Source organism: Pyrus communis, chromosome 4 (genome assembly GCF_963583255.1).
Source record: "Pyrus communis chromosome 4, drPyrComm1.1, whole genome shotgun sequence".
NCBI classification, from domain to species: domain Eukaryota; kingdom Viridiplantae; phylum Streptophyta; class Magnoliopsida; order Rosales; family Rosaceae; genus Pyrus; species Pyrus communis.
Genome location: NC_084806.1, coordinates 9,914,166 through 9,938,846, shown reverse-complemented (window position 1 = coordinate 9,938,846; position 24,681 = coordinate 9,914,166). Strand labels below are relative to the sequence as shown.

The 24,681-nt window shown below is 36.2% G+C and overlaps 3 protein-coding genes across 5 annotated transcripts; 1 reads left to right on the top strand and 2 right to left on the bottom strand.

Annotated features, from left to right (window-relative positions):
- Nucleotides 1–1,007: 1,007 nt before the first annotated feature.
- Nucleotides 1,008–6,019, bottom strand: LOC137731851 (pumilio homolog 24-like). Of its 2 annotated transcripts, none has more exons than XM_068471094.1 (17): nt 5,762–6,019; nt 5,579–5,632; nt 4,762–4,823; nt 4,587–4,668; nt 4,375–4,498; nt 4,146–4,229; nt 3,906–4,020; nt 3,677–3,827; nt 3,440–3,553; nt 3,263–3,334; nt 3,032–3,082; nt 2,831–2,881; nt 2,600–2,707; nt 2,320–2,505; nt 2,127–2,201; nt 1,700–1,959; nt 1,008–1,338 (listed from the first exon to the last, which is right to left on the bottom strand). In XM_068471094.1, the coding sequence occupies exons 1-17, from the start codon at nt 5,996–5,998 to the stop codon at nt 1,200–1,202; spliced, it is 1,965 nt and encodes a 654-aa protein (XP_068327195.1). In that variant the 5' UTR covers nt 5,999–6,019; the 3' UTR covers nt 1,008–1,199. The 2 variants fall into 2 exon arrangements, with proteins under 2 accessions (XP_068327195.1, XP_068327196.1); XM_068471095.1 differs by having other exon boundaries at nt 2,320–2,469.
- Nucleotides 6,020–8,093: 2,074 nt separating this feature from the next.
- On the bottom strand, nt 8,094–8,558 carry LOC137732658 (uncharacterized). Its single transcript, XM_068471958.1, has one exon. It carries the CDS (start codon nt 8,556–8,558, stop codon nt 8,094–8,096), a length of 465 nt encoding a protein of 154 aa, XP_068328059.1.
- A 2,898-nt stretch (nt 8,559–11,456) lies between these two features.
- On the top strand, nt 11,457–18,832 carry LOC137730876 (topless-related protein 2-like). Of its 2 annotated transcripts, XM_068469869.1 has the most exons (25): nt 11,458–11,815; nt 11,912–12,091; nt 12,210–12,323; nt 12,469–12,627; nt 12,749–12,923; nt 13,032–13,161; nt 13,554–13,669; nt 13,796–13,931; nt 14,024–14,133; nt 14,362–14,431; nt 14,510–14,583; nt 14,677–14,772; nt 14,857–14,949; nt 15,381–15,508; nt 15,639–15,873; nt 15,964–16,122; nt 16,235–16,330; nt 16,570–16,758; nt 16,837–16,947; nt 17,076–17,252; nt 17,378–17,506; nt 17,597–17,692; nt 17,776–17,958; nt 18,036–18,211; nt 18,461–18,832. In XM_068469869.1, exons 1-25 carry the CDS (start codon nt 11,736–11,738, stop codon nt 18,654–18,656), a joined length of 3,408 nt encoding a protein of 1,135 aa, XP_068325970.1. In that variant the 5' UTR covers nt 11,458–11,735; the 3' UTR covers nt 18,657–18,832. The 2 variants fall into 2 exon arrangements, with proteins under 2 accessions (XP_068325968.1, XP_068325970.1); XM_068469867.1 differs by having other exon boundaries at nt 11,457–11,815; nt 14,362–14,583.
- Nucleotides 18,833–24,681: the final 5,849 nt, after the last annotated feature.

Genomic DNA, 24,681 nt, shown 5'->3' with positions numbered 1-24,681 from the left:
TTGAATTACAGATTATAACGTACCCATATATTTTCTGTATTTGTCAATAAATGCATAACAGGCCCAAAACTGGAATAATTCCACTACTCATTTTAAGTAATTGGTTTGGGATTATGATGCTTTAAAAAAAAAAAAAAAAAAAACAGCTTATTAAAAAAATCTAGAACATCAAATGTGTTTGGTAAAACAAATTTTTTATTTTTTTTTAACTGCTGTCAGTAATAGTAGAAAAACATAGGAAAGTAGAACCATAGCCTACTATGCTTCTAAAAAAATGCTTTTTATTTCAAAGCATAGTAATCAGTTCGCATTCAATGAAATTTTCAAATGGCAAGTATAACCAAACATATTTTACAAAATTACAATCATTATCCCTACATTATTCTCTTTAACAATTATTATATTACATTAAATACCATATCATTTTTTGTCATTTAACATATCCACAACAATTTATATAAAAGTTTACCAAACACTCAACAAGGTTTACCAAACACTCAACAACGTTATTTTACGGCTGTTTATTCTCACACTACAGCAGAAACAATATTTTTAAAAAGCACAGCAATATCAAACTAGCCCTAAGTAAATAACATCATAGTAAGTAGGATTTGCATAAATATGTTGAAGGCTTTTTAACTAAAATAGTTCTTGAAATTTGCATAACTCCTCACTTTGGTATTTGGAATTTAAAATAAACAAAATTAGTTCCTGAATTTGTCTACCATCAATCATTTTGGTAATATGCGTTAAATAAAATAAAAAGACAAAAACACCCTTATTTTTATCCAATCATTTTAGCCCACTGTTTGATAAAAATTGAAAGTATTTTTGTCAATTTAATCCTTATTTAACAGAATTTTTAGCCGAATGACAAAATGATTAATGGTGGACATACTCAAAGACCACTTTTATTGATTTCAAATCTGGACCAAAGTGAATAGTTACGCTAATCTCATGGACTATTTTGGCTAGAATGTGCAGAATCTTGCTAACCAAAACCAAAATGTATAATTTTCCTAGATTGTACCAACCACATTACAAAATTGTATAAATATAAAGAGATACACTCAATACAAAAATTTTAAGCTGGCCTTTAGCTACATTCAGTCAAAAGAGCTATGCCGGCAGGTGGCGTGGAGGTGGAGCTGGGGTCACTTTGTGTTTTAGCTCGGGGACTATAGAAGACCACAACTTCCTCATTCCTTCTTTCCGGTGGCTACTTTTGGATCGGGCATTTTGAGAATGCCACCGTCTATCAACTTCTTCAACTCTTTCTTTGCCAGTTGATTTACCTTAGAGTCTGAGGATTCTAAGAATGCAGCAATTACCTTTCCGCTGCAATCACGGAGAAAGAAAATAACAAATTAGACAAGAAAAAAAAACACGCCGACAACTATTAAGTATAGTACAAAAACACTTCAGTAGCTCAATTGAAGAAAAAAACAACTCATCTATCCACTTGTCGTGCTCTGATTGATTATTATTGTGAAATGTTTCGCCCATTATCAAGTCCGTTGAGTATTTTCTCTAAACTATTGGGTTTGAAGTGTTATTCTCTAAAGACTAATGTTATCGAGAACTTGCATGTGAAAAGACAAAAAGAAAATTACAAAAAAGTACAAAAGAAAGAATCACATGCTTTCTTATGCTCGGTCACAAGCATCATAATACTGGGAAACAAGACAACGAGGCTGACCTGTGACCTTGGGCCCACAACTCACACTTTCCTTTAAGTGCTTTGTTCCACAAAGTGGAAGCAAATGTGGGGCAGTCCAAGATTAATTTTCTTATGGTCCGACTGGAATGGAAATTTTCAAGGATGTGTTCCTCTTTTGAGTCCTCTTTGGATTCTTGGGATTTCGGTTCTGCTACAAGAGATGCTATAGTTTCATATAACTCACTCAACTTGTCATCCAAAGTTGGGTGGAGAATTCCACCGGCACCCCCAGTTGCAACCTGCAAAACATTCAAAAGTTAAAACACACGAAAATCGAACAGTGTCGAAATTTCTCCAACATTTCAAGCTGCACATTTGAGAACCGGAGCCAGGAAATTGGGTTGAACGCTAAAAAATTTTCATTGTTTAAAGTATCTGCATTAAACGGAACTAGTGCAATATGTACCTCATATATGACTTCTTTGCCAAAATTTGATCTAAGCAATTCCCCGGCACTTGTAATGCATACATCAACTAGCTTCTGCAATGCATACCCCATCAAAGTCCAAGTCTTTGTATAAAAAACGGTCGAGCTGAATTTCAAATCAACTTCACTAATAATATCTCTGGTTAAACTGTTTTGTGTTAAGGCAACAAACCTCAGCCAGCCCACTCTGGACTAACAACTCCTGCCTTCGAATGGCAGGATCCTTTTTTCCCCCCTCAACCGAGTGGAGGCCATCCTCAGCATTCGTATCCGCTTCATCTAATTCCAAATCACTACTGCCCTCTTCACCAGAGTTGTTAACCTTTGAAGATTTTGTCTCGGAATTGTCATGTTCAGCCTAGGAATAGATGGAAATAGAGTAAGCTCTTGTGCATATGAATCACTAGCCAAATACATTTCTAATTTCTACAAAAAGAGAATAAAAGATCTACCTTGTTGGAAAGAGAAGGGATAGACAAACTGAGGGAAGCCAGGTCATCGGGAGTCAAATAGCGTGAACAATTTGGATGAAGTAACTGCAGCAATGGGCGCCTTCCGTTCTGAAAGATTGCAAACAGAAAAACATCTCTTAGGAATGTAGAGAGTAAGTTGAAATAGGGTTACTACAGATTGTAGATATGAAAACATGATCAAGCCTTTAGGCGGTAGATAGAAATGACAACCTTATCAAGAACAAGATCCTTTAGATTTTCTTGAAGCTCATGAATGACAACCTGTAAAAAGTAGTAACTGAATTAGAAAGGTTCACCAGAAATCTGTTTATACCACAACCCCCCTCCTCTCCCTCCACCACCCCCTGCTGTGAAAATATTAATAATAACAATAAAACCTTATCTGCAACAAACATCACAAGAAAAGCAGACCTTTGTAGTAAGCTTCGTATCATCAACAGTTGAAACGAGGCAAACAAGCACCTGGGAAGTATAGAGTGTATTAATTTCAGATATGCACAATATTATAGTAAGCTTTACGAAGACAACTGCAACAATACAGAAAGAAGTATAGAAATAAAAAAAATGAATGCAGGAAATCACAAATTTAACGCTAAAATAATGAAAAAGGAAAAAAATAAATAAAGTCTCCTAAAGCTTTACCATACTTCCACCTTGATCAAGAGCTATTTTATGAACGTGGCCTTTCATTCCTTTGATTATCTTCTTTCTTTCCTAAATACAAGTCATGAAATTAAATGATAATGTAGATTAGTAGCCAAAATTCCAACACATATAGTCAACTGACATCAATTTGCACTTGATATGAAAACAATCAACCTTTGAACTGCCATGCTTGACACAGAGCATCCCAACCTTAGATCCATCCTTTGTGTGGATCACCCGAACAAGAAGTGGGCCCGACAACTGTTTAATTACATCTGTGGCGGAGAACTTAAAACCAAAAACTTGATATTTAGAAAGGGGAGACAAAATTAAAAGTAAACGCCTATATCGTAGGCCAAGGAATTGGGATGTTCAGGAAATGATAATTTGCAATTACTATCTCAATCACACCTGTTCAGCTATTGTGAAGTACTCTATCAACACCCTGTGTACTATAGAGTGATCAATTATTCCTTTCTCTAAAATTGGTTGAATCACTGAGGTCATGTGCCGCAACACCGAAGATTTCTGCAGATCTAGCTTTGAAATTATATCTAGTAACCTGAAATTTGATACAAAGTGCAATGAGAATGTGATAACATTACATTTGTGTAAAATGATTCTACAGCTGTTCCTTTACCTGCCCTCATTCTTCGAGATCAAGTCCTTAAACAACTGAAGCTCCGTAGAATATAGTTCCACCAAAAGTTCATGCTTTTGAGTTGCATTTCCCAATTGGTATGCATGCTCAACGACTATAAGAGGATTTAGAAAATAGCAATAATATTATAACTGCTTAGAGTTTGAGAAAGGAAACAAAAATGGTTGGTTGGATATTGTGAGATATATCTCCAAGTACTGCAGAGAGCATCTAACATACCTACAGAACCAACCATGTGACGAAGAAGGGAAGCAACATGTCCTCGGAGAGATGAGATAAATGCCGCTAGCTGCATTTTGGAGGCTTCCAAATAAAGAAATGGTAACAACTTAATAATTTCTCAGAAACTAAAAGGTTGTGCACTACCAATGATATTCAAACTATAATAAATATGTATGAAAGTCAAAGACCATAGTTTATACACATATACTTCTAAGCTGAACCATACCATTGTCTAACATTTTGGTCACCAGATGAACAGCATACGTGTTGCATGCAAGAGTAAGAAGATGTGGCTGAAGCTCCTCAAAAACTGCATCCTTTTCCGCTTGTGAACAGTACTTAACGCAAGTCTAAGGTAAAAGGAGAACATAAATACAGGCTACTAAAAGAAAACAAAAACTTCAAACTTCAAAGTATTTGATACATGAAGATAAAAACCTGTAGAACACGAGAAGACACATGGGAGCTTGCGATTTCAGGAATTTTCCCCTTCATTTTCTCTACCGCTTCACTCACCAACCTTACCAAGGTTCATAGATAACAAGAATAAGCAAATGAAGAATGTAGCTATAAAGAGGGATGATTGAGGTAGAATTGCATTATAACTACATACTTGGATCGATCTTCTTTGGAAATATTTCGTTGCCGCATCTTTTCCCACAGATGTGCCAGCTCCTATTAAAATAAGGGGTAAAACAAGGTTCATCCCATTTTCACAATAAGCTCGTAGTTTGAGGATTTAAATGTGGTTAAGTTAAGGGGTTGTCTTTGCACATGTAACACAATGAATGATAGCTTGAGATGAAGCGTGAATTTAACGAGGCGGTGCTAGTTGTTTTGAGCTAAAAAATGAAGTAATTTGGAGTGAGTACCAAGCCTGGTGCACATTTTTGCATGTTATAAGAAAAGGCCAAGTTTCATCTACTGATTAACATTCGAATTATGACAAACAAGCACAACCAATACCTATTGATGTTTTCCTTTTCCTATTACGCTATGTTTGGATGAAGAAATTTAAGATTACTAAGGAACTTTAAAATGACGGTAGTTGAAATGACGGGATTTTATTTACTAGAATTTGTGAATTTTCTTGTTTGGTTAACCTAAAAGAACAATAGAATTGAATATGGAATTTGTTATTTTTAAACTCTCAATCATAGAATTTGGGAAATAACACCTATTTACCTGGAATTTAAACTTGGGAATTGGAGATCCCAAATTCCAAGTTTTTTTTTTCAAAATTCAAAATTTCTATGTTTATGAATCCGAACAAAAGAATTGGTGCATGTCAATTTATAAATTCTGACTTTTACCCAAATTTCAAGTTTGCTTCCCTCGTCCAAACATAGTGTTAATCATTTGCAAATTCAAATGCATATCCAAACAATTTAGAATAAAAAAGAAAGAAAAAAGGGGGAACAAACACTCACTTGCTCTAAATTGTAATGACGCTTCCGCTTCTTCTTCCTAGCCTCTGCAAGCTCCTGCAACAAAAACCCACAAATCAAAATTGCCGATTTATCATTAAAAAACAAAACTCAGCAGCACATTCTTATTGCTGGAAACAAAAAAAAAAAACCCAATTATTTCGTTCACGTTGATCAGATATCGACCTTGGCACGGAGGCGGCCCTCTTGCTTCGAAAGCGGAACTTGTTTCTCATGATCGAGTCCCGGTTCTCGGGGCTTGAAAGGTTTGGGGGGTTTCTTGAAGTCGGTGCTTCGTGGATTTGAGGGCTTGGAGTCGAGGAGCTTGGGCTTCTTGGAAGTCGAGCTGTTGGTCTCCGGTTTATTGCCTGGGATTTGCTTCCTCTTCTTTGGCGAGCTCTTCTCCTGCTTCTTCGCCGCCATTGGAGTAAGACTGGAGTTCTCTTATCTGTTTAGAAGAGGACTGTCCTGTTCTATCGAAGGGTTTTTCCAGGGTTTTAGATTTCGGGTATGAGCCGATACGGGTTTGCTTGAAAAGCATATGGGTTTCCCGGCCCGCGGCCCAAATATGGGTATACCGGTAACTTAAAATAAAATAAAGGCTTAATTGGAATGCTCTGTGGTTAAAAAACCGAGAGTTAGACGAAATTTTTAATTTTGAACATAAATTTTAAAAAACTTCATCGTATGGGTTTAAAATCCTAATTTTTTACAACATTGGCTATCTTCCAACTACCTTTACACCATGGAAACTATTAATTCAATTACACCTAAAATAAAATTAGTTACCTGAATTTACGTTTTTCTTTCCACCAAAAGATATATAATTTTATTAGTGTTAACGGAAACGATTACATCCTTAGAAATAACATTAAACAACAACGTAAACTCAAATTCAGTTCAATGATTGAAATACAGCGAAACCAACACAAGCATGATGTTGCCATGTCCTATTATTTTCGAAATACCACTATGCTTACACTACCTTAGGCCATCTCCAACCAAAGGATCCAAAGGGCCAGAGGGTTGAAAATAGTCTGAAAACCGTCTCCAACCGAAGGCTAGGCTAGATGACTCGTGGAATCTGAAAGGGTCCCACATAATCTGAAAGGGTTGGAAGGCTAGCTACATTCCTGTCGATTAGCTAAAATTTAAATGCAACGGCTAGCTGATGTCAGCTAGCCGTTGCATTTGATTTTTTTTTTTTTTTACAGTTTTATTATTATTTTTTATTTAGAAAAAGTTTCCTATAACTTCTATTTCACAAAATCTGTTTCATTTTATTTTAAATTCTATTTTTTTTCCTATAACTTCTATTTCACAAAATTTGTTTCTTATTTTTTTTTTAAATTATATTTCTTTCCTATAACTTCCTAAGCCATTAGACAACATTAAATTAAATTAAGTAACATGAAACAACATTAAATAACATTAACCAACATACAAATTGTGACATCCCACATCACCCAAGGGAGTGATCCTTAAATGTATATTTCAATCCCTACCTAGCACGAGTCCTTTTGGGAGCTCACAGGCTTCGAGTTCCGTAGGAACTCCGAAGTTAAGCGAGAAGGAGGTTAGAGCAATCCTATGATGGGTGACCCACTGAGAAGTTGCTCGTGAGTTCCCAAAAACAAAACCGTGAGGGAATGGTAAGCCCAAAGCGGACAATATCGTGCTACGGTGGTGGAGCGGGTTCGGGAAGTGATCTGTCCCGGGGCGGGATGTGACACAAATTATACAACATAAAAAAAAAAACATTTAACAACATGAAACTTAAACAATATTTTTAAAAACATTTAACAACATAAAACTTAAACGCCTACTCCTCCATACTTCTTTTGGCCCAAAGATGTGCAACAAGATCCTATTGTAGGTACTTGTTTGTGGCATGAGAACATATCATTCTATAGCGCCTCATGTACTCATTTATAGAGATACTACCAATTCTTGGATTGAAAGGCAAATTATGCACATCATATATTTTTGTACGAGTCTTTCTTGACCTATTTGGATCTTTTTGGTCGTCATCGGACTCTCCATCAATATACCCATCTTGCTCATCCTCCACTATCATATTGTGTACTATGATGCAAGACATCATGATGGAGTCCAAATTTTATTGACTCCACCCTCTTGCCGGTTCGCTAATGATCTTCTATTGTGCTTGTAGAATACTGAAAGCTCTCTCAACATCTTTCCGGTATGCCTCTTGGTGTAAGGTAAACAACTTTTTTGTGTCATTCCTAGGGTTTGGAATTGCTTGAACAAGTGTCGCCCACTTTGGGTAGATGTCATTTGCCAAGTAATACCCCATATTGTATTGACAGTTGTTGATGTAGTAGTCAAGTTGGGGTGCTTTACCTTCTGTCAAGTTATTGAAGAGGGGTGAATGCCCAAGAACTGTAATGTCATTTTGGGATCCAGGGACTCTAAAGAAAGCATGCCAGATTCATGTGTCGTATAAGGCAACCGTCTCTAACACAACAATTGGCTTTCTCAACATTCCGCTAAAGCCTCATTGCCATCCGGTGGGACAATTCTTCCAATCCCAATGCATGCAATCTAATGACTTTATCATGCCCGGAAACCCGCGGTCTTCAGCTTTGCGAATGAGCCGCTTCAGATCTTCTTGATTTGGCTTGCGGAGGTACTCGTCGTTGTAAACCTGAATAATTGTGTCACATAATTGTTCAAGAGTATCAAGGTATGTAGACTCAGACATACCATAAGTTTCATCCATCGAATTAGCTGGGGAGCCATATGCCATCATTCGGAGTGCAACAGTAACCTTCTGATGAGGTGAGAAACCAAGGCGACCTGCTCTGTCCCGCTTCTGTCGAAAGTATGGATTGACGTGTTGGACATCACGAAATAAATGCTTGAAGACATGACGCCTCATCCGAAAGTGACGTCTGAAATCCTCTTCTGTGTACACCGAGTTGGGGTCGAAGTAGTTGTTCATCAGTTTGGCATGCGACATCGCTCTGTTTCGTGGTTTGTAATAGTGACCAACAATAGGGCCACCCCATTGAGGTTGTTCCTCAGTTAGCTAACACATCATGGTCGCAGCCATGACTGCTGCTCTGTTTTGTTTGTTGCGCCTTACTTGAACTTCTTCATCAGACTCCTCATATTCTCGTCTCATTTGCGCCCATTTTGCTTCCAATTTGGAATTGGATGAGGACCCCCAGTTGGAATCTGAAGAGGATCCAAAGTTGGAATTCATTGCAAACTTGAATTAAAAAAGATTGAATTGAAAGAGATTGAATTTAAAGTTGTGTGAATTATAGCCCAATATCCACCTTATTTATAGCAAAAGAAAAATTCAAATCCAACTGCTAGTTGACGTCACTTAGCTGTTGGATTTGAATTTAAGTTGTAGTTTTTAAATAATAAATTATGTTTGGGCCTATGACACTTTGGCCCTCGGTTGGAGACGGAGGCAAATATGGCCCTGTATTGTTCATTAAAATATTAATTTCTTGGAAGGGCAGAGGGTTAAAACGAACCATCTGCCCAACCCTTGGTTGGAGATGACCTTATATGTTTACAATTCATTTTTCTCTTTCAACCAAACCTGCCCATCAGGGCTGGGCCAAGCATGAGGCAAGCAAGGCCGAAGACTTGAGCCACAATTTGTTCAAAAGCATAAAGTTTGAAACATTTCTTTATATATATATATATATATATATGGGTTGTGGGCAAATATTTTTACCGTTTTTGAGCTTTTAGGTTATATGACATCCAACCGTCTTGGTTAATTCATCAAATAACATGGATGCGGATGTGATTATATATTTATCAGAAAAAAATATTAAAATAAAAAGGTCACAAGAGCAACCAGTTCCAAAGGGATGACACAAACAAAAGTAGTGCAGTCCCAAATATAAGACTTAGAGCCAAGGAGTGTTCATCTGGAGAACGATCGCCAAATTACAAATTCAAAACCAAGTACATGAAGGATGCAGATTTATTCAAGAAGAATTAGGTTTTTGTTTATTTTCATGGAAGATAAAATAATTTTTTGAAATGGAATTATTCTTGTTTGGATTTCATATTAACTCTTTTGCTTTTTAGTTGACAAATCGTATTCAGCCTGTTAAGAAGTCACTGCATCAAAGGATGAATTTCGGCAATGGCATAGGTGGTTTTTGTTGGAGAGTTGCGGACCTAAACGGCATATCTGCAAGATGGATCCGGATTCTATCTTCTATTTTTTTTTTCTTTTCTTTTCAGTCCTTTTATATTCGAACACTTATGATGGAACATCAACCTCTTGTGTTGACTTCATAGAAACGGAAAGACAAAAGAGAAAAATGAGAGAGAAGGGTGGGTTGGGGAGAGAATCTCGAGATGAGAGAATCCTACTATGAGCAAACTTTTAATGCAATATATTTAAAGAAAGAAGACGTCAAATATATATAATTTAAAATTTTAACGTATGAGCCCTCATTGACTAATAAAATATAAAATAAGAAATAATTCTAATTATATTTTAATAGTTATAGTAACTATGAGGCCCAATATTAATTATAAAATAAATACATATACATTAACAACATTTCCAACCCTTGAAGTAAAATCTAAAATTTTTAACTCAGAAAATTTAAGTTTTAACCCAGAAACAGTTTTTCTACTCCAACCCTTCATGCTTAAATTTTTTAGCCTGAAATTATTAAGAAATAAATTTAGGCTACTTTTTTTAAGCATTTAAAAAAAAAAAATTATGTACACTATCCTAATTTAATTTTATGAACATTTTAACTTAAAAAATATTTAGATTCCAATAAATATTGAAAAATCACTAAATTTGGGTGATTTTGAGTTAAATAATTTTTTTTAATTATTTTAGCTGTTGAATTAAAATTTGGGTCGTTAAAATTTTTTTACCGTTGAATTTGATTATATTCGATCACAGCCGTTAGATTCAATAAATATATAAATATAAAACTAAAAAAAAAGTTTGAATGTGGACCGTTGGATGAACTAATGGCCCATTTGATTGTGGCCGCACAATCAGAAAAAGAGCCATTAGGCTCATGATTGCCGTTAGACAAGTGGGCGACAAGCCCACATGGGTGCAACTTTTCTGTTGCTGGGCTTGGCGCGTGCTGAGCGTGCACGCGTCCAAGCCTGTTATTTGGGTTTCAAATGCCAAATTTCACTGTCACTTGTTAGCTCCACCACTAATCTTGGGATAAATCTTGAGGGGCATTTGAGTTTTTAATAGGTTCTAACATTTAACCCACTTTAAAACAAAAGTTGGAGAGAAATGAGGAGGGAATAGAAGAGAAAAATAGACTTACTCCAAAAATTGGAGTTGGTGTAAAAAAACAAAGATTTAACATTTGTATCCACGATTAATAAAAATTTGACGCTTTATATTTGACATTTAACAAAGGTTGCAATCGTGTGTCGCTGGTAGGACATCAAGTGGAGAGCTTGACACGTAGACACCCGACAATGAAATGGGAAGTGGTGGACGTGACCCCGTATATTCAATCCCATTTGATTTTTCAGCTTCGATTCCGGAACCGAAACCTCCTTTTCAGGACAGCAATCATCTACTGTCCCCTCCCACGTACCACATCTCTCCAACCCATCAAATTCTGACACGCCTACACAACAACCACACCTTCAACGGTCCTCACGGTCACAGCGCCGCACCCAATAACCGCCCCTAACCAAGTGGAATCTCCTCCTTTTACGAAATGATGACCCACTGCGCTGCGCCTCACAGTTCTCGGTTCCCCACTCTGTAGATAAGCAGTTCTGCTTATTATCAACGGGCTTATCAATCGCTCACTTTCAGTGATAAGTTATCAGTGATGGCTGATAGGTGGGTGCCAAACAAAGACCCTGCAAACCGCATCGAAGAAAGTGCGAGCAACTCCTAATTTCTCACTCTCCCTCTCTCTCTCCTCTTTATCTTTTTTCTCCTTTTCTCTCGTTGTGCTTCTGCACTGTTGTCGTTGAACGCCAAATCATGGAACCTGAAACCCTAGACCCTTTTCACTTGCCCTAAAAACCGATTGAAAAACCGCCCACCTCCACCCAAGACGCCGCTGTTTCCACCCATTTCTCCTCCGCCGCCTCCTCCCCCGCGAACCGAAAGTTTCGAGCTTGAGATTTGAAATCGACGGCCGAAGAAACAAAGATGTCGTCTTTGAGCAGAGAACTGGTGTTCCTGATCCTGCAATTTCTGGAGGAAGAGAAATTCAAGGAGTCCGTACACAGGTGGGCATTTTTTTTTTTTTTACTTTTCAATTTTTGGGGGTTTTGATTTAATTTTAGCGGTTTATGGTTTGAAATTTGAATTGGTTGGGAGCTCAGGCTGGAGCAGGAATCGGGATACTTCTTCAACATGAAGTACTTCGAGGAGAAGGCGCTGGCGGGAGAGTGGGATGAGGTCGAGAAGTACCTCTCTGGGTTCACCAAGGTCGATGAGAATCGCTATTCGATGAAGATTTTCTTTGAGGTTCGAAAGCAGAAGTATCTCGAGGCGCTTGACAGGTTTCGATTTTGATCATTTCTGTTTTTCTCTGTGTGTATGCATGTATGATTGTTTTGTGGAATGTGTTAATTGTTTGTGTTTTGGTGATGGGTTTTTTTGTGTTGGGAATGATGTCAGGAATGACAGAGCTAAGGCAGTTGAGATACTGGTGAAGGATTTGAAAGTGTTCTCAACGTTTAATGAAGAATTGTACAAGGAAATTACGCATCTTTTGACTCTCGAAAACTTCAGGTGAATCATGTTTTAGGTTATTTTGAATGCGTATGTAGGTTGGGTTTTATAACATGTTAAAGGGTTTATCTGTGGGTTAAAACTTGTGCAATTTGAGGAAGATGCAAATTGGGGATTTAAAACTCTTAATTTTAATCTGATGCAGAGAAAATGAGCAGTTATCGAAATATGGTGATACTAAGTCAGCTAGAAGCATAATGCTAGTAGAGCTTAAAAAGTTGATAGAAGCAAATCCTCTTTTCCGAGAGAAGCTTGGTTTACCCACTCTAAAGGCTTCACGCTTGCGAACTCTAATTAATCAAAGGTACTTTGGTGTTTGTAATGCCTTTCCACTTTTTGTATTTTGTATGAAGGTAGATCTCGCAGTCAATATCATTGATTACAGTTTGTAAAAGTTGTGAAGCATTAAATTATGGTTATTGCAGTCTAAATTGGCAGCACCAGCTGTGCAAGAACCCAAGGCCAAATCCTGACATTAAAACCTTATTCATGGATCACTCGTGTTCTCCGACAAATGGGGCTCGTGCATCCACGCCAGTTACTCTTCCGGTTGCAGCTCTTGCGAAGCCAACTTATGCTCCTCTAGGAGCACCTGGTGGAGTATGTTCATATCCTTCGTCATAATTTTATAGATGTTGAAATTTCTTTCAACTAAGCTGACGTTGTGATGTTTCAATATGTTTTTTTTTCCGCTGCTGTCATGTACAGCCTTTTCCGCCGGCTGCTGCGGCTGCAGCTAATGCAAATTTAGCAGGATGGATGTCAAATGCTAATCCTTCCTTGTCTGTGCAATCAGCTGTTGTTGCTGCTTCACCCTTCCCTGTTCAGCCCAGTCAAGGTGTGTTTTTCATTCTTCTGAAATTTAGGCTACAGCTTAACAAAAGTTGAAGAATATATTTTTGGATCCATGTTTATTTCACTTTCATTCTTTGTTTTGAAACACAATGTTAATAAGGTGATAATGTAGACTTAAGAAGAAAATATAGTCACAAATTTGTGTCAGTAAGGAGTAAGGAGGTTAAACAAACTCTTCTAAATTAGTTCTTTTGTGCTTGGTCATTCCGCTTGTTTATTGAGCATAGTAAGAATAAGTAATTCATTTATCACCAGAAGTATTTACCGTTGAGCTTGCTTGTCATTGTTTTGCTTGCTTAAAGTATCAGATAACAGAATATAGTTCATATTTTTCAAGCTATTTGGTAATTGAAAACAACTTTGCTGGCTGAACAGTTTCTGGTTTAAAGCATCCAAGAACACCGTCAAATGCTCTTGGAATGGGTGATTATCCAAACTCAGATCACGAGCAACTAATGAAACGCCTACGATCTGCACAACCTGTTGATGAGGTATTATTGAACAGATTAAATTTTCTGCATAATTTATGGATGCCCTCTTTCTTGCATTTTGTGGTTCTGTATCTAGATGGTCCACTGTTGCAACTTATTATGGAGCTTCCTACTTCATTTATTCAGGTCAGTTATCCTCCCCCTCCCCAACATGCTTCCTGGTCACTAGATGACCTACCGAGAACTGTAGCATGCACTCTTCATCAAGGGTTCACTGTGATAAGCATGGATTTCCACCCTTCTCACCACACATTACTTGCTGGTAGGTTTTATTTACCGCCTAACATAAATTGTACTTTTTGTTTTTATGCAACTTCTATTCATAGCTTACTTAAGAATTATGTTTATAAATAGTTGGCTGTAGTAATGGCGAAATTGCACTATGGGAAGTTGGGATGCGAGAGAGGCTAGTGTCAAAGCCATTCAAAGTATGGAATATGACTACTTATTCTAATGCATTTCAGGTGTGTATCTCATTACTAAGTCAGAACCTTATACATCCTCTCAGTATTCTCTATCCCGTCTTTAAAACCATCATATTTATGTGTGCTTAGAAGGTTCGATCTGTTTTCAAAGTATTGGTGTCGTCATGATATTTGGTTAATGGTTTTTATAAGAGGCCTGCACTATGTATGATTAATTGATTATTGAGCATTGATCACTTCTGTCAGTTAACTTTTAGCCCCTTGTAGGTTGCTATGGTCAAAGATACAGCGATATCTGTAAGCCGTGTATCATGGAATCAAGATGGAAGCTTAATTGGTATGTGCAACTACAGCGCATCTCTAGCATATTTTGAATGCAAATTTGGATATAATTCTGGGTATTTTTGTTGTACAGGTGTTGCATTTACCAAACACTTGGTTCATTTGTACGCTTATCAAGGACCTACTGATCTACGGCAACATTTGGAGGTATGTTTGATTCACTTTGTGCTAATTCAAGATCAAGAATATATTATTTGCCATTTTAGTTTGGACTGATGTTTGGATTTTTTTTTCTTATAGATTGACGCTCACAGTGGTAGTGTGAATGACTTAGCCTTTTCTCTTCCAAACAAGCAATTATGTCTTATAACGTGTGGGGAGGACAAGCTGATAAAGGTGGGGGATGAAATATTGCAGCCTTCTATTTTTGTTTTAACTTGATCAATATTAAATGGATTATTTGTGTAAAAACATTAATAGGTTTGGGATTTGGCCGGAAGAAATCTATTCAGCTTTGAAGGTCATGAAGCACCTGTTTACTCGATTTGCCCCCACCAGAAGGAGAATATTCAGGTAAGCCATGTCCATTTGCTGAAGTCTGCATATGTGTTATGGCCACTTAATGTTACTAGTTCTCAAATGACTGATTGAATGTGGGTACTCTAATTTTATTTATATGTTAAACGGCCTGTTCAGTGGCACTAGAGTTCATTTGTGACTGTTCAAAGAACTAAATAGCTCGAAGTGGTATACTTTCTTATTTATATCAGATTGCTTTGTTTACCTTGAATTCCTTGCTACTTGTACATTCAATTGTTATATATCTTGTTATGTGCGTGGAATTTCACAAAAGTTGTCATTAGAAGATAACTAATTATTACATTTACTGTTATTATAATAACTAACAACAAATGAGAGACAATGTTGTCGCATCAAGCTGTTCTTGCGGTTGCAGTGAAGATGCATCCTACTGATGTCCTGATTCCACCTTTTTATCTTTGCAGTTCATATTTTCAACTGCTGTTGATGGGAAAATAAAAGCTTGGCTTTATGACAATGTGGGCTCCAGGGTTGACTATGATGCTCCTGGGCACTGCTGCACCACAATGCTATACAGTGATGACGGAAATAGGTACATAGGACTATCCACATGGTTTATGCTATTAAAGATCCACATGGTTTATGCTGTAAAGTACCTTTGTCGCATACTTTTCTGTTCATGTGAAGATGTATGAGTTATAACTGATCCTCCTAAATCTCAGATTATTCTCTTGTGGGACTAGTAAAGATGGTGATTCTTTCCTCGTTGAATGGAATGAAAGTGAAGGGGCAATAAAGAGGACATATAACGGATTCCGAAAAAAATCTTCTGGGATAGTGCAGTTTGATACAACAAAAAATCACTTTTTGGCTGTTGGTGAAGATAATCAGATAAAGTTTTGGGATATGGATAGTACAAATGTTCTTACTACTACAGATGCTGAGGGTGGACTTCTGGTGAAACTCCTCATTATTTATACTCTTGATTAAAAGATTCCCTTGTTTTGAGATTTCATTCATTGATTGTGAACGTTGGGATTGCTTCAGACTCTTCCCCGTTTGAGATTCAATAAGGAAGGAAATTTGCTTGCTGCTACCACGGCTGACAACGGAATCAGAGTTCTTGCTAATGCTGAGGGTTTCAGATCCTTAAGAGCAATTGAAACTCGATCTTATGAAGCATCCAGAGCACCTATTGAGATGAAGGTTTTTATTTCTGATTCCATGATAACCCTTTCATTCGTTTGTACATTCCTGTTTCTTGAAGAATAGATTTGCTCTTTGTTGAGAATTTGATGTATTCATGTACATTAATCAGGTATCTGGTTCTTCTATGGTTCCGAACATCAACCCAACCATTAATAAAGTGGAACGTATGGATACAAGCTCTCCTGCCAGACCGACTCATATTCTTGTACGTCATATAAATTATGCAATTCACATTCAAATTGTCTTGTCATGTTTTTTTTTTGAGAACTTAATTTTGATTGACTGGTTGGCATCATCTTGAAAAACCAATGTACAATTGAATCTTGTTAGTACTGAAATTTGGTAGCCATTGTCACCAAACTCAGTTTAATAAATTAACTAGGTGTATTATATTTTATCCGTAGTTCTGCTCTAGAATCTCATTCTGCTGCATATTTGTTGTAGAATGGAGCTGATTCTATGGCAAGGGCTGAGTCTATGGCAAGGGCCGATTCTATGGCAAGAAGCCTGGAAAAGAGAAGAAGTTTAGATGATGTATCTGACAAAATTAAACGTTGGGAACTGGCGGAGATTGTTGATCCGGTTCAGTGTCGGGTGGCTACTATGCCAGAAAGTAAAGATCCCGCTAACAAGGTTGGTTTTTTTTTTTTGTAGTTCCCTCTTTTGTTGTTTGTAGATAATTTTATTAATATGGTCTTAATTTTTGTTAAGGTTGCTCGACTTCTTTACACAAATTCTGGTTCTGGCATTCTGGCACTCGGTTCAAATGGGGTGCAGAAGCTATGGAAGTGGAGCCGCAATGAACAAAATCCAAGTGGGAAGGTGATGGTCAATACACAAATGAATACATATTTCTCTCTTTGCTCAGCTGCATGTATTCGATTGCATGAACATGTAATGTGTTTTAACAACTTTCATAAAACTTATCTGACTTTTTTGTGGGTTAAAAGGCCACAGCAAGTGTTGTTCCCCAACATTGGCAACCCAACAGTGGTCTTTTAATGGCCAATGATGTCTCAGAAAATGTTGAAGAAGCAGTTCCATGCATTGCACTCTCAAAAAATGATTCTTATGTGATGTCAGCCTGTGGAGGAAAAGTGTCTCTGTTCAATATGATGACTTTTAAGGTAATTTGATACGGATATAGTGCAGATCTATCCTATGACAGTTTCTATCAACTGCTACAGTTTGCATGATTCTGCATGTATTGAATTGACAAGCATGTTTGAGTTGAAAAATTCTTGGTTTGCAGGTGATGACAACTTTCATGCCACCTCCACCAGTCTCAACCTACCTGTCATTTCATCCTCTGGATAATAACATCATAGCAATAGGAATGGAAGATTCAACTATCCACATTTACAATGTTCGACTTGATGAGGTGATTGATTTAAGAATCTCTATATATGTTGACAAGTGATTGTATTGCTCTTGTTGATTGCCAATGTAAATCGTGCTGCTCTTCTGTTAGGTCAAAGCAAAGCTGAAAGGCCACCAGAAGCACATTACTGGTTTAGCATTTTCTGTCAGCCTTAAACTCATGGTTTCATCAGGTGCCGACGCTCAAGTATGTGACAGCTCTTCTTATACTTTTGCTGTGCAACTTGATGTTTACAAGTTATTGGATTTATAAAGAAAATGATTTTGCAGCTATGCTTTTGGAACATGGATACATGGGATAAGAGGAAATCGGTTCCACTTCAGTTGCCAGCTGGAAAGGCTCCTGTTGGTGATACGCATGTGCAATTCTATTCTGATCAAGTCCGATTGTTGGTATACCATGAGACTCAACTAGCACTATATGATGCGGCCAAGTCGGAGTGCATTCGGCAGGTAATTAAACTTCTTGGATGAGTTACTTTTGTTATGTGTACAACAAATCCCCTCATTTGTTTTTCTTTAAATTGCAGTGGATGCCACAAGATGTACTGCCTGCGCCAATATCTTGTGCAGCATTTTCCTCCAGTAGTCAACTAGTTTATGCGGCTTTTACTGATGGTAATATTGGAGTATTTGATGCTGATAGTCTGAAACTAAGATGCCGTATTGCCATGTCGGTGTACTTACCACAAGCATCATCAAACAGGTATTACGGCATTTAACCATGACTGGTTTATGAGGTGGTCTATCAACGAATTATATCTGATTAATTTACCTAGATTCCCCCCGTGTTAGTATGAAAAAAGGAATTAGTTGAAGTAAAAGGAATTCAAAGTTGTGTATCACCTATTGATTAAGTTGAAAAACGAAAAAGAAGAAAGATTTGTCTCCTGTTACTGCTAGAACCGTCCATTGTATAGTTATTGATTATCTAAACTATTTTGCCCTTCAACAGCCCAACCGTGTACCCGCTGGCTCTAACAGCACATCTACAGGAGCCGTACCAATTCGCTGTTGGACTGACAGATGGATCTGTTAAAGTTATAGAACCCTCAGAATCTGAGGGGAAGTGGGGAGTTTTGGTGCCTGTTGATAACGGAACACAGAACGGGTGGACAGCAACATCTTCGAGTAACAATCCAGTATCTTAGCAGCTCCATCTAGCAATTTCTATGTCCATTTCCTAGAGTTGGTTTGTGTTGTATTCACGTACTGCTACATCAGACTAGTAAGGGGTATAGCAAAATTTCATGTATATTTATATGTTTATCAGATAAATGTGTTTAATTATTTCTTCAAATAATAGTTCCTTATCCCTCTGCTGCAATTTTCTGTTTGCATTGTTTTTGCCCACTTATCAATGCCCGATAAATAAAAACTGGAAACTTGTATATTTTGTATTCATATCAAACTCGCTCAAGAAAACAGGATTCAGATTGAAAAATGCAGATGTGTTTTTGAGCACGATCTGTCGACTTCCGCTGTTTCTTTTTTATACAAGCGGAGTGAGGAGTTCGAGCACAGTACTTCATGTGCATGAGCTATAGACACTTTACACTAAGCCCTATATTGAACTCGCCACTAATATATATGTGGTCATGGTACGCATGAGTTGAATCTGAGACCTTCAACCGACTCGAATACGAGAGAATGGAAGTAATCTACAAACTACAACGACATAAACTTACCCTGGTTTGTTGGAACATAGTTTAACTGTATTATTTGTACTATTAGGTCACTGTGTGCCGTATAAAATTTATCCATAAAAGGCAAAACTTGCTAGATCTAGTGTCATGTCAATTTCATAGGAAGAAACAGCAACCAGTTAACTAATAGTTGAAGAAAAAACAAAAGACAGGCAACGTTGTGGGGATTGGGACTTGAACAGGTCGGCGCACCTCACCAAAGGGTGCACTGTTTGGAGGGTCGTGATCGTATTGTGGCCAGCGATGTGTTCCCATCATGCCATGTGGGTATTGACCAAATATAATGAACATTTGACATGGACAAAAATCCAGGTTGCAGGGCTAGCTAGGGTTTATATTTGGAACTGTAGAGGGATGCGGTGCATGTTGGGATGTTTGTCATTTGTCATGCATGGGAATTTATCCGAGTTCCCATTCGATTTGACTACTGTGTATTGCTTAGTCGTTGGAGTTATATCATATGTGTGCAAAACTTACACGCCAAGTATTATATGATGTGAGATGGCGTATAGCTTGATCATCACAATTAGCTTAGAGTTGGCATTTTGCGATTTTAGATTTGAGTGTATTAACATCAGTGGCTCACAAACACATGAATAATTGTTAGTTGTTGATATTTTGCAGAACTTATTGCATGAATAACTAACCGTAACACTACCTTTTATAATTTAAAAGAGTGCTAAAGAGAAAATACCTTAATTATATACAAAGGTGATGTAAAACAAATAGCAAAATGGATTGAAGAGGAAATGGAGTGTCCGAACGCAACGGGAATTTGCAAATTTGGCTTCCGAGTTCTGATTTGGGCCCGTGATACTTTTAAGAAAGGAACGACGCCACGAGTATGATGGATTTTGGTCATCCAGGTCGTTTCAGCCTACAAAATACAATTTTAAGTTTTTCATAAAATTCGAACTTTTCGTTTGTCAGCTGAATTTATGTCTGTAGTCCTTTGAGTAGTCCCAACAGATGTATTACGTTTATTTAATCTATTTGGCTGTTTATTTGTAAGCATCAAGTTTTCAATTAAACAAAACAACTTTTGATTTTCAACCCAAATCTGGTGGATTACATAAATCGTGTTCTTCAAGAGTTTACGTTCATATCCCTCTAGCTTCATGCTGCATCAAAATGCCCCTATACTAAAATTACAAAAATAAATCCTTGTATTATATGGATAAATTGGTTTTATATCAGTCGACTTATTTAAGTACAACACAATGACATGCATACGTTGCATGCCAAAAGGGTGGTATGACATAAATACTAATATATATCATGAAAATTTATAGTCATAAGGATAAAACACTTACCTCGACAGTAATGATCATATTGAGTTAACTTTCTTCTTCTCTTAACATCGACAACCTTTTTATGTCGCCAATTGTGAATTACATTTCAAAGTCTTCCTTTTTCTTTGTTCAATTTATACATTTCAATTCTTAACCTAAAAATCCTGCGGCTGCATGTGCTTTCATGCATATACGTAAATATATATGGGGGCACATATATAGAATATATATATATATATATATATGTTAGGATTCTAGGACACACGTTTTTGATACATTTTGACACATTTTGTAGGGCCCACTTTATATTGTTTTTCAATGATCCGAACCGTTTATATTTGAGTTCATTATCCATAAATTATCCTTGTAAAAAATTAGATAAATCCAAAAACATTAATATATTCATTTGTAGTGAAGAAAATAAACATACACAATTTTACAAACAAAAACCTAAATTTAGATACGATCTGAATTTACCCTGAAAAATATGATCTGAATTTATATATATATATATATATATATATATATATATATATATATGTGCATGAGGATATTCATACTGCCCCACATCGAGATTTGCTAAGCTCAACTTTAGGGCGAAGAAGAATATATATGTATTCCTTTTGACGATCTAGTAAAGCAAAGCAGCTAGAGGATTGTACAATGGAAGATTTGAGCAAAAAAATAGATGACAAAACTCAAAGGTCAAAAAGTTGGATGATCAAAAGAGGCAAATGCAAAAAAGTGGTCTCTGGGTTATAGAGAAACCCTAAAGAAGGAACAATATTAGTACCTTGAAGTAATTTGATCTTTATTACAATATGTTTTACAAATGCTACTGGTTTGCAGAAGGAAGAGCATCCTCATAGCACAAGAGAAAAATAATGATCACCATAACCAAACTTTTACATTAATTAGATGCTTCCCAATGAAGCTTCTCTGACATTTTTGTACCTTAATTAGAAACATTTGAGTCATTTAACCACCATTTTTTTTAATAAAGGGTAGTGCTATTCACACACTCATTTTAACTTCTCACACATTTCTTTCAATTTTCAGTCATCAGATTGAATTGATTGATGAAGATCAATGACAAAAAATTAACAAAAGTGTGTGGGAAGTAAAATGAGTGTTTGAATACAACACTATCCCTTATGAAATGTAGCGAAGGAATGAAGTTTTAGCTGCATGATTTAAGTGAGTTGCAAGAAGTTTAACACACACATACACACACACACACAAAGGATGAAAAGTTCCTACCTAGAATTTGTTTGAGCTTAGAGACGGTTTAGTGACCTATTATTAGCCACACTCATACTATGCCAACTGAATCATCTACACAATCAACTGATGTTGATTTTATCATAAAATATCTTGGTACACTTAGTAATTGAACCATGCAATATAAAAGTGATTTAGCTTTACGAGGTTTCTGACGTGGGACATATGGTTCGACAAAAACTATTGAGTTTTCCGGCTAAACATCTCAACCCTAATCGTAGTAAGGCCGAAGTTAATTAACGATCTAGTCAACCACACTTCTTCACCCCATCTAACTATTCGAATCATAATTATGTTACTTAACACGACATTGTTTGTTGGATCATGTTATGTTTTGTTAGACATGAATAACATGTCGAATTAGGTGATGTATTTGGGTTGTGAAGCTTATATAATAACAAATAAACAAGCTTGAAATTTTGAAATGATTAAAGTAAACACAATTAGGAGATCATGTACTTGTGTCGTGATATAAAAGTGTTACACAAATAAGCTAGATTTAAAATAGTTATTTTTACAAGAATTATGGTTCATTAATATTCATTTATAAGTAAAAATTATTAGAAGTATAATATTTATTTATAAGTAAAAGATATTATCGTTTAAGTTAACGACTATCAACAAACATAAAGTATGAACACACACAATTTCCGACTATCAACAAACATAAAGTATGAACACACACAATTTCATAGGCATGATTTGAAAATTGGATAATGGTGTATCTACATACCCATTTTTATTTTCTACAAATCCTTACCAATTTAGCCATTGAGCCCTTAATCTTTTACTATTTATTCGATTTGATGATAAAAAATTACGAGGAGCGTGCGAGTAAAAATAGTGTGTGGATGACACCACCCTTAAAAATTATGCCCATATCTATGTGACCTGGAAATTGAAGATTCTTTACATAATATAATTGGGTGCTGTTATATACACCTATCTTTTTACCTTCTACAATTTCCTTTTTCAATTTTTGCTCGTTTGATCAAATGAATTGGTGAAGTTCCAATGACACAACTAATATGAGGTGTGTACGAAGTTAGTAATAATTTGGTTCAAATTCGCCTTTGGCAAGAATTGAACCTAACACCTCTCACTTACAAGTGAAGAGGAATACCACTAGAATATAGTACTAAGTGGCACCTCTCTTTTTGTTGATCAAATGAATTGGAGAAGATAAAATGACACAATTAATATGAGGTGTGTACGAAGTAAAAAAATTTGTGCATATAACCCCATCCATATAATTTTATACTTTCATAATATAATTGGGTTGAAGATTCCTTACATAATATAATTCGGTGTTGTTATCTACCCCTCTTTTTTTTTTTCTTTTTTTTTTGAACAAACGATATTATCTATATTAAAGGGGAAGGGGTGAGCTTAGCCTCACAATAGACTAGCAATAATGTGGTTCAAATTTGTGTTTGGCAAAAATCAAATCTCATATTTATCACTTACAAGTAGCTCTATACCTCTCTTTTTACCTTTTACCTATCTCTTTCAATTTTCATTCGTCTACTTAAATGAATTGAAGAATATCAAATAAAACAATTAACATGAGACGTGTAAAAGTAAAAAAAAAAATTGTATATATACCATCATATAATTTTATACTTTAAGAAAAAATTAATGCTCATCTCAAATTGAAGATATTTCAGAAAAACAAAAACAAAATAAAAAGTACACGTTACAAAAAAAAAAAAAAAATCCAATTAATAAAATGACGTGTCACACATGAGTTGGGTCCTTATGTTTGTTATGTTCTGTCCAGTGATTGACGCCAGGCTAGCATCTTTGCCATGATTGACTTGCGGGTCCCACTCCCCCTCCGCTTCCCTCTCTCCGCTCTGTCAACCCACATGCGGTCTCAATGCCCCATGCACTCCTTCGCTTATTTTATTCAATCTCACCAGCCGTCTCACCGTTCATCCCGCACCACCCTCCCAATCTCGCTTACGTGGCACCCATTCGCCGCAACATTCCCGGTAACTTTATTACCGTCGATCTTCTTTTCGACTTTTAACCAATGATTTGTCAACAAATGTAAGCAAACAAGGACACTATTACACAACCCTTGCTTATCAAAATTCTAGTTTTCTTCCCACTAGTGCTTCAGTTTCTTAGTATTAGTATTATTCTTTGATAAATGACTCTTTCAGAAATGGGAGCTTTCATCGATTTTCTGATCTTTTATTTTTTACATAATATTTTATAATATTAGTATTAAAATTAGTATTAAACTATGAGATAATAAAGAGATCATAGAAAATTCTATTTTGAGAGAATCTCCGTGGCAATTCTTGTTAGTTTTTTTTTTTTTAATCTTAAAGCTATTGCCAAAAAGATTCTCTCAGCATAGATTTCTATGAACTCTTTGTCACCTCATAATTTAACGTTAATTCTCATCTAACATTATAAAACCTTGTGTAAAAAATATAAAGTAGTAAAAAGTACATAAAGAGTTATACTTTTGAGAAAGTCTTATTAGTATTTACTAGGACAATCATTGCAGGAAGGAAATTTATAGTTTTTTTCCTCTTATTTTTGTTTGTTTTGTGAAAATAACAGTGTCACAAATGGAGGGCCGTTTCAAACAATTTTGTCGGCGATAGATGCCAATAATGATAATTGATTAAGGAGGGTAATTACCAATTAGTGGCAATAAATGAGATTATTTTAGGAGGAGTGCAACTTTGTCATATTCTTGTCAAAAAATAAAAAAGAAAGTAGAGGTGAAGTAGGTTAATTTGGTTTAATATTTTAATAAATTTTTAAATTTAAAATCGTAATCGTAAATCGATTAAACTAATTTAATCTAACGAGAAACAATGAGCAGTGAACATCACGGCCAGAGCCAGTGGAAGGGATTGAGCAAAGTTGCACTCTGC